Here is a 19,757-nt window from a genome sequence, read left to right as displayed (position 1 = left end):
TTGGCAGTGAGTGACACTGATTACTGCTCAAGTCTACACACACCGTACACCAAAGTGTCTGAATTTGGAACTCACTGATTGAAGATGGCAATTCTACCAAAACCTGGTAGTACTGTCAAGAATCTCAATTTAAACAGACTTACTAGGAACTTAAACACACATGGCCAAATTTTCAAATTCTGCCTTTGAAACTGCACATGCAAATATGTTCATATCGTCTGACTGTGCAAATCAGGTAACTGCACATTACAAAAAAACCCACAAGTTCCGACTGAGCGTACTAATTTGTGAAATCAGCCAACAAAGCTGCATACACAACAGCTAAGGAGGCTGCAGTTATTAAATTCATCAATCCCATTCTTATTATAGGGAACACTGAAAATACCACAATAAAGGCAAATACCATATGTGAGATAGTAATAGTAACGTTTTAACGGAACCTACTGTAATATGCATAGCAACACTGAACACAGTCACATTAAGATGACAAGTCTAATTCGCCTGTAAATTACACTGCTGTAAATCAAGACTAACTCCACTGAAGTCAATGGAGTTACACAGGTGATAGGAAAATAGAGCCAACTATATCAACTTTTGCAAAACGTAGAGGTAGTAATATTATTATAGGACACTGTCACAAAAACAACAAAGCCTCTCAATCCTCTTTATATGACTACAATGAAGGGGAAAAAAGCTAATCTGGACTAAGGTTCCCTCTAAATACAGAAAACAAACTTTCACTGCTATAATGAAGATACAACTGAATGATGAACGGGAACTTTATTCCATTTCACTGGACAGTGTCTCCTATCAGTTTCGTTTGTTTGCTTCGTTTGTTCTAACTGAAGAATGGTTAGCAATTGTTTTATCCTTCTACTGCTTTATCCCACATAAATTTAGCAATCTAGTACAGGCATTTGTTTTCTAAAATTGGATGTCATGATCAAAATAAATTAGCTAATGTACCACTTATTCTTTTTCTTAGGGAAGAAACTAATGAAGTATGTGCAGGTGAACACAGCAAGAATCAACAGAATAAATTAGTTATGTACAGCTCTCTTCTCATTAAAGTGATGCTACAGACATCAAAGTAGCTTTAAGCACTATTATGGTTTAGAAACTCATTATGTCCAAGCAGAAGGCTATTAATGCAATGTGTTATTTTATTTATAAAATATGATTTTGCAAAAAGCAGTAAGTAAGGAAAAGCAGCCCCAGCTGCAGTCACACACACCCAAGTAGGCCAATCCAATACCTCTGGGATCCACATTCCCAGAATATCATTATCACTGGCCAGATCCTGTCCAAACATTGCTTCCATTGCTTCATCATCAAGGTCAATTTCTAACTCTTCATCCAAGTTGAAGTCATATAAGGCTCCTGGATCTTGCTGCAAAGATATTCCCTCTCTCCGACTCTGATTTCTGTGAGCCTGTACAGAGCGGTATAATCCCGCTCAAATCAAAGAGAAAACATTCTTTACTTTCATAGATTCATAGACTCTAGGACTGGAAGGGACCTTTGCATGTAATCAAAAGATAGCCCATTCAAAAGCTTTTTAAAAATACTACTAGTAAAATTAATATATTTTTATTCATTGCTGTATAAAAGAAATTAAGCTAAATATATACTGAAATATGTATAAGAAGGATTTATATTTGTAAAGTTCCATATTAGATGCTAAATACCTTCTTCTCCCAAATTTACCAAATGAACAAAGATGTTCGAATCATTTTAGTGCACTTACCAGCACGCGCTAACAATGTCCGGGCAGCTAAATCAAATTTGTGTCTCCTTGTTACTGCTGACCGACCTCTTGAGGGGGGTCCACTTCCAGAAGCTGCATTCTCTGCATGATCCATATTATCAGGACTGGGAGAACAGTTTGAATATTCAAGAGGTAAGCTAAAAAACATTTTGCATGGATCTTACAAAAAAAAAAAAAAGTGAAAACACTGATGGTAGTAAATTCAATTTTCTCCCTCCAAAAAATGAACTTCAGAAATTTATCAGCTTGTATTTATGCATATTTATACTATAACCCCCATTAATAGTGAGACGGAGTTGCACACGTGTTACATCAGCAAAAGAACACAAGAAGGCTGACGTGTCATCCTTGACTTACTCTGTGGGGCCTAGATATTGCAGGAACCTCAGAAAAGTATTCATTTTACATTCTGCACACTACTACAGCATAAACTGGGAAACAACAGAAATATCAACATCTGTTTATCTCCTCTATCACTCTCCCTTTTTGACAAACGTAAGGATATTTGTAAGGAAAAGTAATCTTTAAATGTGTGACCCCTAATATTTATTCTTCACCTCAAGTTAAGTCTCTGTGACATTATAATTATCTCTAGAGCCAGTAAGTGTGACACCCAGGGCCAACAGGGAATCAGGATTAAGCAACCAAACAAGATAAACTCTGAAAACAAAATGACACGTTTTTCACATAAATAATACTTCCTACTAATAAAAATCTGAATGGACTTATAAATAGGCCTAAGAATTATGACACAGGCACAACTGTTCCTACATAAAATGTTTTTCCCCTCACAATTTGCAATATCTACTCTTTAAAGGACAGAATCGTTCTTATAGATAAATATCAATATAAAATAAAACACTATTCTGTCCTTTCTAGAGAACAGAGTTTAAATCTGCCTGAGGTCAAGGGTGTGATTAAGATTGTTGGCTTTAGTTTAGTTCCTGATTGATGTCTCTCTTCATCATAATGTCACCATCTAATTTAGCATAACCAGCACAACTGAAAGTGCTTTTGACTGATAGGTATTAACATTATTCCTCTCCTCAGGAGTGGGCCAAAACTTAAAAAGGAAGTGAAATTAAGGAATGCAGTCACATTATAAAGCTTAGTGAGAAAACATGCATGAGCACTACATTTTAAAAAATGAATAAACTAAATATCCAGTGAAATCTCTCTTTTCATTGTAGTCAGACCATTAATATCATATGGTTTAATTATCTTGGAGGGGGATATATTCAGTTTATTTTCTTCTTCATAAACATAATACTGTAAATAAACATAAACAAAAACTAATTTACTGACAACTCCACTTCTACGCATATACCATTGTACAAAATTAATTCAAAGTGGTATTTTGAAGTCTTCTTCTGACAACTACCAAATTGCTGAAATATCATCAGCAGGGTTCATACAATAAGAAAAGAACTACATTTTACCTTTCACTGAAACCTTCCTCCATTTCAGTGGCATCAGCTGAAGGGATATCTCCTGGTGATTGTAAATAACATTGTTCACTAGATTTTCCACTGCTTCCAGAAACTACTGTCCCATGATGTGAATCTGCAGTTCCTTCTGACTGGGGCTCTTCATCTTCTTCATTCCCAGGATGCTCTATCATCCACATGGCCAGCACTGTGATATTCTGAGCATCAGCTTCTCCTCTTGCGCCTGAAAAGCAAGAAAATCTTACCTTATAATTTTATATCACTGTTGATGAAAAAATCCATTTACTCTTTCCATAACTGGTCACGGCATTTGTGAGTTCAAAGCTTATAGCATGCAGTGTTCCATTAAAAAAACTTGTTTCATATTAAACTGTGTTTTCAAGTGTAACCGGTATTATTCAACAAACAGATCACCTGTAGCTTCCATAGCTTTTGCAATTTGCCGGAGAGAGAATCCCATTTCTAACAATGGAACAGCAATGGCAGGTGGAGGAGGAGAAGTTGAGAGCCGACTACTTGGATCTGACAAAGCTAAGAGAAAAAGAAAAAAGTTAACAGATGTTTGCATTAGTTATCAATATGCTTTTGCCTTTCTTTGGTCTTTTGCATTTTATTAGGCTTCTTTAATCATTTATTCCATTATTAGTTGAGGATTAAGAATTAAAGAAAATTTGTTCCCTGAGAACTTTCTTTCTAACATCTTTACTAATCTGCAGCTCTGGAGCATCTCCTTTCTATAATAAAACCAGAGCGAGTTCCTCTTCCTTTAATTGGCCAGATGACAGTTTCCAAGACTATGTAAACATTGACTTGATCAATTGAGGTCAATGCAATCTTAACATTTTGAATTAATTTATTTATTTACATCTAGTTGAAACCCTACCAAGCTACTCTTAGATTGGGTTGACTAAGTTCAGCTTAGCTGAACTTCGTTCAGAGGATCAACGACCTTAAAGAGATCACACCAAGATATTTTGCCATTAGTAGCAGCTAGACACACTTCCATAGCTGCTGAGGATACTTCAAAGTCTCTTTCAAGGGTGTACTGCAGACAGGAGACAACCAGAACTAAGGATTAATAAAGATGTTATGAAGGAGGTAAACGTAAGTTGTATACCTCTATCCTGCATCATTCTGGAATATGAAAAAAGTCTCTCCCCCTCAACACTGATCATCAAATCTAGAGAAGTTCATTTAGTTTTCATGTTTGAGTGACTAACATATGAGCTGACTTTTTCTTATTATAATATTATTACTACTGTTATATTATAAGGTGAACATTTTACTGAGTGATGTCAATGTTAACTCTGACATCAGCAGGAGTAGGATTTATTGATGCAGTGTACAAATTCTAATAATGGCGCTTCCAACTGGATATCATCATTCCTCAGATAAGGGGGAAAAAGTCAGAAAAAATGGTTCTATTTAATTACTCTATTCAGTTTCAACTTTTTATATATTACTGAAAATAGAAGCTTGCCCCTGTAACTCACAGGGAGGATTAACTGGAGAGACTATATTTCAGAAATATATAGTAATGATGGATATTAGGAAACAAATCAATACATTCTAGAGTTATAAGTGATAGATTCTAGCTTGTGATGGATCACTCTTGAAGTTTGTTCTGTTAAGCAACTCTGTGAGCAAAGACCAAAAATAATCTAAAATAATGTTCTAGAGTTATTTATCATAGTTAATAATACCACCTGTTCATTCTTGTACATGGCTATCAGTATGTATTCTATTCAGCTACTTATAAGCACAAATTTTAACTTTTTTTTCCTAGCAGTCAGTTGCTGGCTTTTAGTACTAAACTCTCTACCATAAGATTTTAGTTATGACATGCATACTTAATTTTATCAAATGTAGACTTCAAATTAGTTAATGATGCCTTATAAGCCTACTCTGAACATACTTAAATTTACAAAACTCCTATGTTTCCTACTAAGTTATTTGTTGCTTACAAGTATACCTGTACGATTGGCAGGTCTTGCAGACTGGGAATCAGGAGAGGTCAGACTTTGCCTCCTTCCCACTTCATCAGAAGGAGATGTTGGTAAGGAGGATACTGGAGGCGTTTGTGCACGTCGTGTTGGAAGTACTGTAGTTGTTGGGTAACTTGAGAACATTTGCCTTTCAAAAGAGGAAAAATCTATTCAGACTACACTACACCATCACACTGTGGAGTCTTGCACCAGGCCTACCATCAGCTAGTACTAACCTAGTTAGAGAGAAGGTGGGCACTTAAAGGTAAATGCCCATGCTATCTTGACAGCAGAACCCAGTACAGTTTCATATAAGGTTAGGGGGCATTATTCTGGTGTGAAGGGCCCTGCAGGGACAACACAATCGCTATGCTGTCACAGAGCAGCTCAGTTCTGCAGTGTGCCTCTGCACAACAGCACACTGGAGTGGGTAGAGGCAGGATATGAGCTGGACTAGGATATCCACCATCAGAAGAACTCTTCCTTCCAACCTCCCAGAACATCTGCTCAGTGTCCAGCCCAGCTATGCTGGCCAGAGGATTCGTCCTTTAGGATCTGAATGTTTCAGAATGAAAGGCCTCCTACTGTACTAGTCCTCAGTTCCTATCTGGCTCAAAACATCCCCTAAAGAGTCCTAAGAAGAGGGAAGATCGGTATGGATCTGCAGAAGCAATAACTCAAAACTGAATTCCACTGAATGCAAAGAAGCGTTCCTCCTTCATCAAGAATAGCAGATCTACACTGTAGGAGATTAACTAACAGTATCACACTATGGTAACCGAGGAGAGTTTCAATACACATGGTCTGAAGGACAACTCTCTTGAACCAAAGCCTGATCTAGCTCCAGAATCAACAATAATTAATTAAAATGTTAAGTGTTGGCAGCCTTTTAAAAAAGAACCCAACAAACAAAAACCAGGACATGAGGAAGGCAATGAGGAAAGATATAGAGAAGGTATTTTTAATAGCCTCCAGTTCTGGAACATTAAGATCCTAAGTATATAAGTGCCCCTTAACAGCTTTACTATTACTAAAAGTCCAGTGGCTTCTGAGATACGGTGAGAGACATATCGCCTATCTCAGTAGAGGCAATTCATAATGCAGAATAAAAGTATCAGAAATTTGAAAAAGCAGTATATCAATATGACCCACTTGAGCTAGTACAGAAAAAACAGTCAAATGTACTTCTATTATTATTATTATTATTATTATTATAGTCAAGCACTTCACCTAAGAAGACTAAGAGGCATAACGCCAGGTGATTCTGAAGCTGGTACTGTTTCAGTATCTGTTACTGGGGTAGTAGCAGTGGTAGTATCCTCCAGAGAGCTGCTCATGAAAGATGTAGTACTAGAAGCAGAAGGACTGGTAGTAACTGGTGTTTGGGCCTGCTGAGCTTGTTCACTTTCTTCTGCTTGCTGGTCTACATCTGCAACACAAAAAGGACGTTAAAGGAACATTTAGATAATGCTACAGAATGAATGAGTGGCTCTCCCTAGCCTTAAGTTTTGTGTAGTAGTGTTTATAAATATTCACACATCGACATGCACAGACAGTTTACAAAAATATTTCTGCCCAATATCTTGCTGACTAAGGAAAATAGGTTGGTCAACTCATGTTATTCTCATAATGATAAAAAGTAGTTGATAAACAATTTTTTTTTAAAGATGGTTAGAGAGAACAAAAGCTCCTTTCTTCATTAGATCTTATTATAGATGGTAAACTACAGCAGTTAGATTTTAACGTTCCCTTTTGTCTGAGAGATCAGGTTTAAGAGATTAAGACATGTAATCTCTGGTATGAAAACATAATTATTTACAAAAATGACTATGTAAAATAAACTAAATAGCTTCCCGCAGCAAAAGAATCTAGAATATTTAAGACGTTTCTACATCTGAGCCAGTTGGTTCTTTGCCATTTTTAATTTATTTGTTCATTTTTAAAGAAAACAAAAATAAAGAGGTTCAAAATCTGCTATTTAATTGGCTGTGACTGGGACAGTGTGACAAGTAGCTTTCCTGAAGTTCTGACACTGTCATTCTACATGCATACAGAGATTCTAGGACTAAGAGCAACACTATCTGTATTAACTCCTTGTCTCTTCAAAGTCAACATCACATCAGCTAATTCCTAAAAAAACTCTGCTCATTGAGGGTTTAAACATGATTGGTGGACTATGTTCAACACATTTATTCTTCATCTACACTGACCACAACCATGGTCAGCCTGCTAAAACCAGGTAGACCTGCGTCACAATATAAGAAAGAAAGGGAGAATCTATCTTTCAAAGTTGGGTATAAACACAAAATATAAATCTCTTTTTTTCTGACTACAGTGATGTGCATTCTTCCTGCATATAGCTCTGAAAGTGTACCCTAAATATCAATCTCTATTTTAATAAGCTAAGCGAATGGTGGGTGAGGAGAATCACCAATATCCATAAATTCTACAGAATTTATAGGATTTGCTACCTTCCTTAATTTTGTTGGTTGAGATTATCACAAGTGTTAATCGCTGCAGAAATATAAGCCTATATGTTATCTATATCCATATTCTAGGTAATTTTAAATAAACTCTAATTAACTTAACAAATTTGTACATTATTGTAACTTTAAAAAGGTACCTTGTTTAATTTTGCCACCAAACTGGTCCTCCAACAGCCCATGAACCACTAACTTGTAGATCATGGCTTGTGCTCGTTCCAAATCTGCTAGTCCTAGAGCTCTCTTTATTGGTGAACGCATGACTGCCCTTTTCACCATGTGTCGCATCAGGAACTGCAATGCTGCACGCATTTCAACATCTTCATGAACAACTGGAGAACTAGCACAATCAGAATTGTGACCATTTTCTGCAAGGACTTTTGGTATCAGTAGTAACTCAGCATATTTACTACAACTAAGAAGAGCACTCAGCGATTTCATAGCACCAAGGTAAAGATAGGATAACTGTACTGCTCTGATTTCTGACTGTACTACATCGTGATTTCTTGGTATGTGTTCATGATTCTTTCTTTTTCCTTCTATAGGATGATGCTGGGACTCCATACATAGTGGTGTTGATTCTAAAGAGAAGGAAGCTATTTCATTTTCTGACTTGGAACATGTGGAGATAGGTCCTCTGATATCATCAGCACTCAGCAGTGATCGCATATCTGATCCAGTGTCCCCCTCCGTTTTCTGTTCAACGTCCCCTTTATCTTCAGTCTCATGTCTGTGTTTTTTTTCATGTCTCTTGGCACTTTGTTTCCCCATGTCTTCATGAATACCAGTCAGATAGGTAAGGTCCAGCAACACAGTAGCTGTCAGTCCACGGAATCTTGCAACATCAAAAGGCAGTGGTTCACAGGGCTCCAGATTATACAATGGAGTATCACTAGGCGACCAAAAAGTTGGGAAGCTTTAATAAAGATCAGAATGACACAGGAAGAAGCAAGTGAGGGATAGACAAGAGGAAAGTACAGGAAATAATGTAGGCAAAATAAGACGTAAAATATATTTAATAAAATAATTTAAATGAACTGACAGTCTAAAAATTAAATGTAAACAAGGGAAAGAAACGAGGTTATGATCAGAAAATGGGGAGATATGATACTCAAAGCAAAGGCAGTGAGACATGCACACATTTTCAACAAGGAATGTTAATTTCCAAAAACTTCATATAATCCATTGCTTAGGTAATGACACGTTTCTGCTGCATTATTTTAAACATTTTACAATGTAATTTATTACAATTATCACTTAAGCACCTGGTAACTGATTTGAGCCAGATTTAATCTTTAGTTTATGAAGGACACACAGGCAAAGATTTAACAATGAAAACTTCTGAACTTTTGCAATGTTACATTGGCAGCAGCTTTAAGTTTTTATCAATTTCACTCTCCTGCTTGTCTTTTTATTGCCAAGATGCACAAAAATGATAACCAGAAGGAAAAGTGTCACTAGCAATGCAGGGAGCAATTCCATCACTGAATATAAGCCTATTAGTTTCTTTTTTAAATAGGTCATCAAAATCCATTCCTGCATCCTAAAAATGACCATTCAATGGAGGCATACCATGTATGTAAGACCTCCGACCCCTGGTGACAGACACTTATATTAAACATTGCCATATGAGTCACTGCCTCCATCATAAACAGGACAAATAGAAAAAACCTGCATGCATATATTTTCCACACATGCAGCAGATTTACAAATTGAGAATCTTCCCTATAGTTTTTTATATCCTCAATATTTTCTTCAGCATTTAGATTTTCTTAAAATTTTTTTAAAAAAGCAGGCTTTAGTTTCTAGCCCTTCTAGAGATGAAAACATTGTAATGGTTATTGTTTAGAATGTTGTGTTACAGAGATCTTGTCTATATATAAACAAGTATCACATCTGCTTAAATAGATTTTAAAACTGGTACAATCCCCTTCTGTGGACTCACTCAAATCTGCTTACACCTGATTTAATTTGGTAATTGAATTAAGTAGAATTGATTTAGCTAAACTGGCACAACTTTTGTGTATACACATGGCATTAGTTTGCAGACAGGCTAATATGACAGTTCTAAGAGGTGTGAACAGCGATCATTATCTCAAAGAAGAATTAAACTTTTAAATTTAATTATGCTCAGAGTCAAAAGAAATTAGTGGTGATGAATTTCTTTAGAAGACTGGGAATCAAGCTATCTCCAAAAAACTAGGAATATAGAGAAATCTAATTTTCTGCAGAAAACACTCAGCCAATTCACATAAAGATAAATGTAGGAGCTAGAAGACTCCATGACAAATGCAAAAGTGCAAGCTAGTCAATAAAACTTTGCATCCAAGAAGTTGTAATAAAAATTCAGAAAGATAACATATTAATAAGTCTATATATAAACTTCAAATATAAGCAACACTTACATCAAATGTAGCTCACAAGCATGCGGATGTCCTTAAATTAGGAAATTTAGAGTCAAAACTCAGTTTAAAAACTATCAAATCACGTCGATGAATTCCAGCTTTCCAAACGACAATTATATACTGGTTATACAAGACAGACACTTTATTTCTCTAAATTCAAAGTTCAACTGAGTTGTTTTTCAAATCAGAATTCTGGAAAATTGCTTTAATAAACTGAATGCCCAAGCATCTATGTTAAACTTAAATGTTACTAGTGACTGAAAATTTGTGTTTCAGATGTAAAATGTATATTACTTACGAAGTTTTCTAAGCACTAAAAATTGCTAACTGGTGCAAAGAACACCTGAACGCACTATACCTGATAGTAATCTCTGCTTCATCCCACTGGACCTTAGCAGACGTACTTCCCTCTTTGACTACTCCAAGTAAAGTGGCATGCCGTCCAGTTTGCTTGTGTACACATCGGCCTCCAACTCTAAGACCAGCATCAACTCCACCAATTACTGCAAGCACAGGCCACACCTCTACACAAAGAATCTTAAGCTGAAGTTCTGAGAGGTCAGCAAGACCATGTCTACTATGTTTATTTTTCTCCTCTTCTTTATTCTCTTTCTCCTCTCTCATGTCATTCTCATCTCGGCTTTGGACCGAGCGACTTTTCTTCAGTTTTTGACCTGCTTCTTTAAGGCACATTTTGATTTTGTGCAGACGTTCCATCATTTTTTTATTGATGCAGTGCGTCCAACGGTCTGCACGATGGAGGATGCGGATAAGTTGGATAGTGGCCTCTGCCAGCACTGCAGCAACAGGACTACAGATAGGGTCACCAGGTAGCAAGTCTCTTGGTGTGCCACGCATCTGCATATCACAAATTTTCACCTTAGTGTTAAAACAAAACAAAAAAAGTTATGCTCTCAACTTACGTTTGTAAAGCTTATTCTAATTCTATAGTCTTTCTTGCCGAACTGAACGCTCTAACATTTTTGTCTTTTTATGTCTGTCCCCTGTGAAATGCACTATCACGTTTTCTTGGTTTTGAAGAGAAAACTCACCTTCATAACAAACTCCAATAAAACTGTGAAATGCAAGAACTAAGTAAATTCAAGGTTTCTAAGAAAAGAACTGTAGGTAGTCCAAAATATTCCTAATACTGGAATCTGTTCCAATTCTACTGACAGACATCTGGGTACAAGATTCAGTCTTACAGGACACAGTACAGGTCTACCAATAGATTGCAAAATGTAGGAATTTAACTAAGGTCTACTACGTATTTTTCTGGTAGTCTAGTAGTGACCCAAAATTAATATAACATAATGAACAATCGAGTTCTCTCCCTAAATCAGCTAAAAATCAGTCAACATTTCCATATAGTAGGACAGGAAGCAAAATATAATCCCATATGACCTGTACTGTAATGCAGTTATAAATTTCAGTTACCTTTTCTCCTGGGTTACTGCTATAGAACATTACACAAGGGTATAATTCTGCTGCATCCACATCTTCAAAAGCTAGTTTTGGCTCCTAGTTAAAAATAAGATGAGGAATAGAAACTTTTAAAATAACAGTTTTTTAGAATTAGACAAGTTTAAACAATTATTTTTACCTCTTTATAATCTTTAGAGTAATAAAACTAACTTTTTTTTGTGGTTTTAGAATCATGTGTAAGTTATTAAATGTTTACAGTCAAAGTTACTACAGAAAAATATTAAAGAAAAAACACAGAAAACAGTTAAATACCTCTCCATTTTTACCAAAGGAAATAGTTCTAGCTTCCATATCTAATACACATGTGACGAAGTCTCCTTGAGTAAAACTGGACAGAGTCAAAGTCTGTTCCCCATTATGATACAGGTTACCACTATAGGCTCTATACAGCCACATATCTGAGGTAGTGCGATGGTTAAAGTCATGTACTGGCCAGCGAGACACTCCTACGCATGTGCCTTCATTGCCTCGATTTTCCTTCACAATATAGAACTAGAAGGATTAAAAAAAATTCATATCATGGCATAATTCAACGTAACAGTATAATATTGAGCATAGGAATTATTATATTCAAAACAGTGAAGAGAATATACCCTTGGTATAAGAATTTAAGGAGAGTTTTAAATATGTTACATGTAATATAGCAAAATTTTCATAAATTAATACCTTTAACACATTGGTTGAACACACTTTTCTTCCCACTAAAATTATATTTTTCCAATGACAAGGTCAGTCTCTAACGACTGATTTATCCTGGTCTACTAGCAACAATTAGTATTGAGTATTTGGACACCAACAGATGTCTCAAAAGTTCATGTTAATTTTTCCAGACACAAACCAAATACTGGTGCACTTTCAATTTAAGAAGTATATATGTACCTTTACAAGTCAGAAGGTAAGATATAGTCAAAGTGATGTTAGTCAGCAAAATAAATGAGTTTCACTCACGTTTAAAGTGAACAATTTACACAGAAAAGTGCAAGCTACAATATACTATCCTCAGAAAGAAAGAATACAGAAATATATATAAACTCCATATGTAACTAGGTTTGTAACAGAACTACTCTGGATGATTTGTTAGAGAATGACCTTGTCTAACTGAGAAATGTCATATACCCATAAGAAAATTTTTGCATTCTCTGAGTGGAGAAATTCAGATCTACGTAGGCTGGTGTATAGTACTCCCTTCAGATGGCAGTGCAGCCTTATTTGTCGAAAACAGAAGCTATATAGTGTATTTGCATTAGCCTATATATCTAGTGAAAGTGTGTGAGGAGGCCTACACAATAAATTTTCGTAACTGATTTAGTAAAGCATTGCCTTTCTCATCCAGAAGCCGGCAGAGCCTCTTGTGACATAGACCTTGACCTGGGTAAGACAGGGCAGTCCTTGAGCAATACAGTCATCATCTTTGGCTAATAAGTTTTGGCCATTTTTTGGTCCATTCAAAATTAATGAGAAAAGTAATCACGTTTTTTTTAAAGCTAGTTCTACTTACATAGGACTTTATGGCTTATCCAATATTAAGGAAGAGGAGGCATCTGTCAGTCTTGTTGAAGAGGAAAAATTATTCATAGTGAAAATCAGGAGGGCACTGATAAACAGAAGGTGGCACAATATGGAAGATAACCTAGTGATAAACTAAGTTTGGAGAGCCTGTATACAAGGAATGTTAATTTCAGACATCTGACAATTATCATGAGAATGTGTGATAATAAAGATTAAAAACAGAGGGACACTTGAAAGAGGCTCATTCTGAGGAGTGTACAGAAACAGGATTCAGAACCAGGATTTTAGCCAAAATGCCATATGGTCTAGGTTAGCACAGCCACTAATTGGGCCCAGAGCCAAAGGGCCAGATTCCGATACCTGATTGCTTACACTGTATGCGTTGTCCTATTGATTTCAAAATGGACTATTTGCAGATTAAGGTACTGCTAATTATGAGCAAAGCTACTATTATCTGGCCCAACGTGTATAAAGAAAGGCATTATGCACATATTTTGGTACAAAATCAGTCCCTTCTGAATGTCTTGAGATGGATCTTAGACTAAGATGAGAGGAATTCAATAAAGTATACAACAGTCTGCAAGTGGCATACAGCTGGTTAACAGATAGGAAGAACAGAAGAATTCATAGGCTCTTCATCAGAAGAAAGGGTTTTCAGGGAGCAGTTAACAACACTGGAACTCAGTTTGGGAACAGCATGTCTTCTGAGCTGACAATCTCTATTTTTGAAGAAATCTGACAGAAGAGTGAAATCAAAACCAGGTGCACTCCCATACTATCTTAGTTTTTTGGATACCAGGATGCCATTGATTAGCATCATCCTGTGTATTCACACAATTAACTGAATGCAAATTAAATCTAGGTCTTTTGAACAACGTGGAGGGGAAAACTTCAAAAGGTTAGTAATAATTAAGCATAAAACTACAAGGGTGAATTTTAGACTGATTAGGAACTTGATCCTGGAAACAGACCTTTGAAATGCAAGGCTAAAGTCAGTTCATATTGAGTGAGGTAATTGTGGCCTAAGATGTCTATGGCAGTAAAAAGGTTCTTCTGAAATAAAGAGCATGAAGAACAATGTATGCTATTCGCTCACATTATCAAATAGAAGAATGACACCGGAGACTGGGGTAAGGATGTTGGAGAGTGTGAATTAACTGGTGGGCCCAGACTGGTTTAACGGATCATTTTCTTTTCTGAGCAGGTGATTTTTAGACAAGATTTTGGCAAGAGCAAAGAATGGATAATCCAACTTTGCTGTGGCTGCCACAAAGGTCTTGACTTTCAGAGAAGATAAATCTGGGAGAAAGGGGATACAGCCACATTCCAAACTCCAAATTCTAGCCTTACTCCAGAATACAATCTCAAAACATTTGGTCTAATTACCCTACAAATGGGATTTATATAAGAGACAGTTTTGCAAATACGCCATGAAAATTTACTAGGCTAGGTACAAGATCTACTCCCCCTTTTACTATAATTGATTAATAATAAATAAAAAAAAGGAAAAATTCATCCTTCCCCACTGCTCCCCCACACCCAAAAAGAACTAAAAACATTACTTGCCATGGGGAAGGAGGATGTTTGCAAGGCTGTTTTAACTTGATGACTTTTATACTGACTGAGGATTTAAAAGGAAATCACCATCAACAATGAAAAAAACAGAGGACTTCATAGCCATCAGTTCTTGGTTTGACGCAGCAACTAAGAGATCTGCTCCAGTGACACCATAAACAGGAGCACTCAAAATACAGCATTGTGCAGTTTATTTTGGATAGAGAATAGTCCTTTAATCACTAGGTTTTGCCTCTTCTGTAGTACAGTATTTCTTGAATATTTATTTATAAAACAGTATTTTTCTGAAGCAAAGAAAACTGAAGACAGAATAAAAATAATGCATTTTATTCCATATACCTTCCACTGATAACACCCAGAAGTGACTCCTGTGGATGCTAGTCCGTATCCTTTACCTCCACTGCCATGAGTTAAAATCTGCCCATTCTCCACAATGCAGCACTGAGCTTTCTCAGGATCAAAGGACACTTCCTGTATAGGAAGATTCTCATCCTCTTCTTCAGATTCTCCCTGCTTCTATCAGAAATGGAACAAAATAAACACCTCATAATTATATAACTCAGAAGTATCTAATGAAAATTTTAAAAAAAGGACTATTACCTGCAGCTTCATTTCTTGTTCTCTCTCTTTTATTTGAATTGCATATTTAGCCTGAGCTATCGGTGTCTCCCACATGCAGTCAGACAGAAGTGAGAACAACCGTTCAACAACCTGTTGTATTAGAGCATACTTCAGATCATTTTAATCCAAAACTTGTGAAAACAAATAATAATATGTTTAAACTATTTTGGTTTACTTTGTAACTAGTTTAAGATCTGTAGTGAGTATTCATAGATAAGTAAATACAGTGAGAACTGGGTGGCCAAAATTCTAACAAGCACTGCTTAATTTAAATTTTTATTGTATGAGATTTGCTGCAGAAAACAACAACTTAAAAAGTTTATTTAAAAATATATAAACCTGAGCCATCTGATCATCTTCAACACCAGATTCACAAGCAGGCAACACAGCTTCTAGTACATGAAGTGCAAGGAGTCTGGTCCTTAGGTTGCCCACTAGGGGTACTCCTTCAAGAGGAAAAGTGTGTTACTAACAACCACTAAAACATGCTGAGCAAAACTACAATAAAAATTTACTAAAAATCAATTAATTTTTTTAGCTGAGCACTGAATAAGTGTAACATTATGTTAGAAACACCACACGGATACATATAAATACAGACACAGAGAGAATCCATTTTGAATAGATCATACCTGAACAACACTTTTGAGATGCAATATTAAGAAGCACCTCTGTCCATTTTGGAGAAGCCATTTTTGACTGAATGGCCTTTGACGAAACAACTCTTCGTAGAAAGACTAAAAAGTCTCCCAGGTGCAATTCTGCTGCATGTTGCTTCCGGAGTGCAGCTGAAGATTAAAATAAAGTTATTGCTAAAAATTCTGAGCAATGAATTGATTGATATACCTGCAGTAAACAACCTACATATACACAATATTTAGGTCATGAAAAACGTCAGAAAATTCACAGACACAAATTGGGGTTGCAGGCTTACTTTGTTTTTGAGAACAGTGAGCGCCCACACCAGAATGCCACCAACTTCAGCTTCCAGGCTATTCTGTAAGGCTGTAAAATGTGCCTCAGCATGCATCTGAACTGAAACGTTTGCAACTCTGAACAAAACATTATGGTTGTTCTTTCAAAAGTTTACAACTGAACATTGACTTAAAAACAGCTTTAGAACTTTACTATGCAGAAGAAAAATGCTGCTTTCCCTTTATTTTTGTCGTAGTTTACACTTAACCCAGTACTGTATTTGCCCTTTTTTTTTTTTTTTTTTGGTCTCTGCTGCTGCCTGTGTACTTCTGGTTCCAGATGAGTGTGGTTGATTGATCAGTTCATAACTCTGCTGTCCGTAACTCTGAGGTTCTACTGTACTCAAAATCAGCCACACGTGCCTTATGGAACACAGAGACTATTTTAAAAAATAAATTAGGTATACAGCTATATGCACATTTACCATAACTGCACAGAGTATTTGGCATACAGATGACCATAATCAGATCTCTGTATGTGCAAACAATGGCACACCAAGCTTACTTAAAAATCAGGCACAAAACTTTTAGTATTTGCAAGTTGTATGTAGCAGTTTAATTATTTGGACATATTTTATATTAAGGGTATATTTACAAAGCATTTATAAATGATTAATAAGTGTTTTAAGCATGTTAGACACTTGAGTAGAAAGTGTTATGAGCGGTTTTAACACATGATTATTAGCAATCTATTGACCTATTGGCCTCTATAACAATCTGTAATAATTGATTATCCATTATTAGCCATTTATAAATGTAGTCATACATAAAATGTAACCAATTGTCTTAGAGGCTTTTTCCTTTTAAATGGATTTTGATCCAAAACACTAAGTCCTCCTTTGCTTCCTGTCTTTTACCTAAGATGATACTAGTATCTTAACTAGTTGGTGACTCTTAGAAATGCCAACATTAAAATTATTTTCTATGTTAAAACACATCCAACAGTACTAGTCCATATTATAGGATCTATAAGGCACAAAACTACTACTTAAAAAACAAAAACTCCTGTGAGTAGTCAAATGACCTAACACACACCTAAAAATAAGTTAAATTCCATAAACTTCTTTTTAAACACACAATTTCCCTAGAAATTAAGTATTTTTATATCATATTATACAAAATGGGTTCCTTAAGGGACAAGACATTATTTGACAACTTTCATACTAGAGGAGCTTTTTTCTTAAAGACAAACTATAGACCCTTGAATATAAAGGTTAGACTAAGTTTTTTCACATCAAATCACTCCGCAGCTCTCTGCAGAATATGAAATAAGTTGATAGCTATAGAAAATTCTGAATGTGGAATAAGTGTGGACTATGCGATAGCGATAATCAGAGTGGAACCCAGATGAGAATTCTGCCCATATTATGGGCAATTTGGCTCCTTAAATTACAGTTGTGCAAAACACAACCACTATAACAATCATTTTCTGGAGGGGAACAATATTCTCTTCTTAAATATGGAAATGGAGGGAATGGGCCTGATTCTCCACCGCCTTGCACCTCGTTTAGTCCTTTACAGATGCACTAAGTGGGTGTAACACTTGTGTGAGTGGAAAATTCTTATTCAATAGCATTTTATTCTATTCTGCACAGGTGGAAAAGACCACATAAAAGGCAAGATAGTGGAGAGTTAGGCTCTTATTGTCTCCCCTCCACACCACCACCTCCTTTTTTTTTTTTTTTTTTTTTTTAAAGAAGAAAAGATTTATTCTAATATAACAAAAATGGTGTAAAAATGGCACCTCTGAAGTCTTTCTTCTCATTATCTCCATTTGAATCTAACTTCTTTTCTTCTTCTTCCTCCTCATCTTCCTCACCTTCACCTTCTCCGAAGGGAGCCATAAGCATCACACCAGCTTGTGATAACAGGTTCTTCAACTGACTGCATAGCAGATCCAGCAAAGACTGGACCACTTTGGGACTCAATTTATCAGCATAAGTTCTTTGTGAAAAACAGAAAGATTAAAACACTTTAGAGCTATTCCACGTAGAAATCATTTTAAGACACATTCAGTGCGCATGAAAATGAGGCACTAATGTAGCACGGGCTGTAATCAGTTCTAGTGTAGTTGGGCACTTCCCAAATTGCTTTTCTACACATTCTGGGAGTGCACCTCACCACTAACTTTAGCACTCTGCTATTCCAGTCCTCAGTCTCATTTTAGCAAAAACTGCCAGTGATGTTAAACTACTTAATGTTTCATGCTGTGGCAAATGAGGATTAGATGAGACCAGCCAACTCATTTTCACTTATGACAAACTAGGATCTGAACCCCAGTTTAAAGAAATTAAGGTGATTACAGTTCAATCATATAACCACTAAACATAGTGGGAGCCTTTCCACTGACTTCAATGGGTGCTGGATCAACCCTTTAGCGCATAAAGTCACATCGCCACCACAACCCCACAACAGCACCTCTTAATGACTGAGTTTACACTTGGCAGCTGAATGTTTACACTTTATAAATATTTAAATAAAAATGATACATACTGAATATTAATACTCTTGATCAAAATCAGAAACCCTTATTCCCCCCCCCGCCCTTTTTTTTTTTTTTAATTAGTTATGCACTAAAATTAACTCAGTAAGAGCAAGGCTGGTCCCTTGTTCCCTGGTCCAGCAGCAAATGTTAGCATTGCTCAGGGAAATCTGTTAAACCCCATGAAGAAGTTTAGACTCTCCCTCATGCTAATAATAATGGAGGAGATTATACATAAATGACCTCCATATAGAGCTACATAAAGCCTCATCTGCTGGAGTGAGGGGAACCATGACAAGAACAAGCAGGGAAAAATGAGGAGGATACAAGATGATCATGCTTGCAGCCCGTGCAGGCACAGGACACTGAATCCAAACTCAAATCCCTGCATAGCAGCTAGTTATGCTATTTTATCGGAAGGGTACACCTTGATTTGATTAATACTTGTTAATATTTTTGTCAAGTCTTTCTTTCTTTTTTAAGCAAGTGTGCTTCTGAACACTGTTCTTCCATCAAGTAGACACTCTTCTGAAAAAAATATTTTGTTGTTTTAAAAAAAAATGTTGAAAGAGATACAGGTGGATCATCATCTAGAAAAAAAAAAGTCTTCAATTCTTACCCTGTGGTAATGGCAAGGATTTGAAGTAACCTCGTACTAGCCACCTTCAAAGCAGTGCTGAGTTGAGAAATACCAGTTTTGGGCAATAATTGCAGTGGTTGTCCCAGCATAGTGTCTGTGCCACACAACTGTGATAGTACATTTAGCAGACCAGTGGAAACGGCCAAGGAGACATCAACAGGCTGATAGTGTACACTTAGAGCAAAGACAGTTACTAACAGGAGACGTTGTTGTGCTTCTAAAATTAAAACAAACAACAAACAAAAAAACCTCTTTAGAATCAAAGTACTTAAATAACTCTGAAACAATAGCTAGGTCTTTAACAACAAAAATGTAGCCCTTGAGGAATGTGCCAGAATGAAGGCCCACTAGTTATCCCCTCAACAAATTCAGCATGAGCAGT

At 36.2% G+C, this 19,757-nt stretch overlaps 1 protein-coding gene across 1 annotated transcript in view; it reads right to left on the bottom strand.

Moving 5' to 3' along the window:
- HERC1 (HECT and RLD domain containing E3 ubiquitin protein ligase family member 1) overlaps positions 1–19,757 on the bottom strand; it is a 172,943-nt gene that overhangs the window by 61,778 nt on the left and 91,408 nt on the right. Inside the window, 16 exon segments of the mRNA XM_032765456.1 lie at positions 1,235–1,455; positions 1,748–1,872; positions 3,208–3,439; positions 3,631–3,747; positions 5,189–5,349; positions 6,432–6,630; positions 7,825–8,600; positions 10,448–10,968; positions 11,527–11,610; positions 11,827–12,066; positions 14,998–15,174; positions 15,259–15,369; positions 15,619–15,725; positions 15,912–16,067; positions 17,998–18,197; positions 19,355–19,592. Of these exon segments, the coding sequence (XP_032621347.1) occupies positions 1,235–1,455; positions 1,748–1,872; positions 3,208–3,439; positions 3,631–3,747; positions 5,189–5,349; positions 6,432–6,630; positions 7,825–8,600; positions 10,448–10,968; positions 11,527–11,610; positions 11,827–12,066; positions 14,998–15,174; positions 15,259–15,369; positions 15,619–15,725; positions 15,912–16,067; positions 17,998–18,197; positions 19,355–19,592 (3,665 nt within the window).

The sequence above is a fragment of the Chelonoidis abingdonii genome, chromosome 9 (genome assembly GCF_003597395.2).
Source record: "Chelonoidis abingdonii isolate Lonesome George chromosome 9, CheloAbing_2.0, whole genome shotgun sequence".
Lineage (NCBI taxonomy): Eukaryota > Metazoa > Chordata > Testudines > Testudinidae > Chelonoidis > Chelonoidis abingdonii.
The sequence above is the reverse complement of the archived record's forward strand: the minus strand, read 5'-3'. Positions and strand labels throughout refer to the sequence as shown.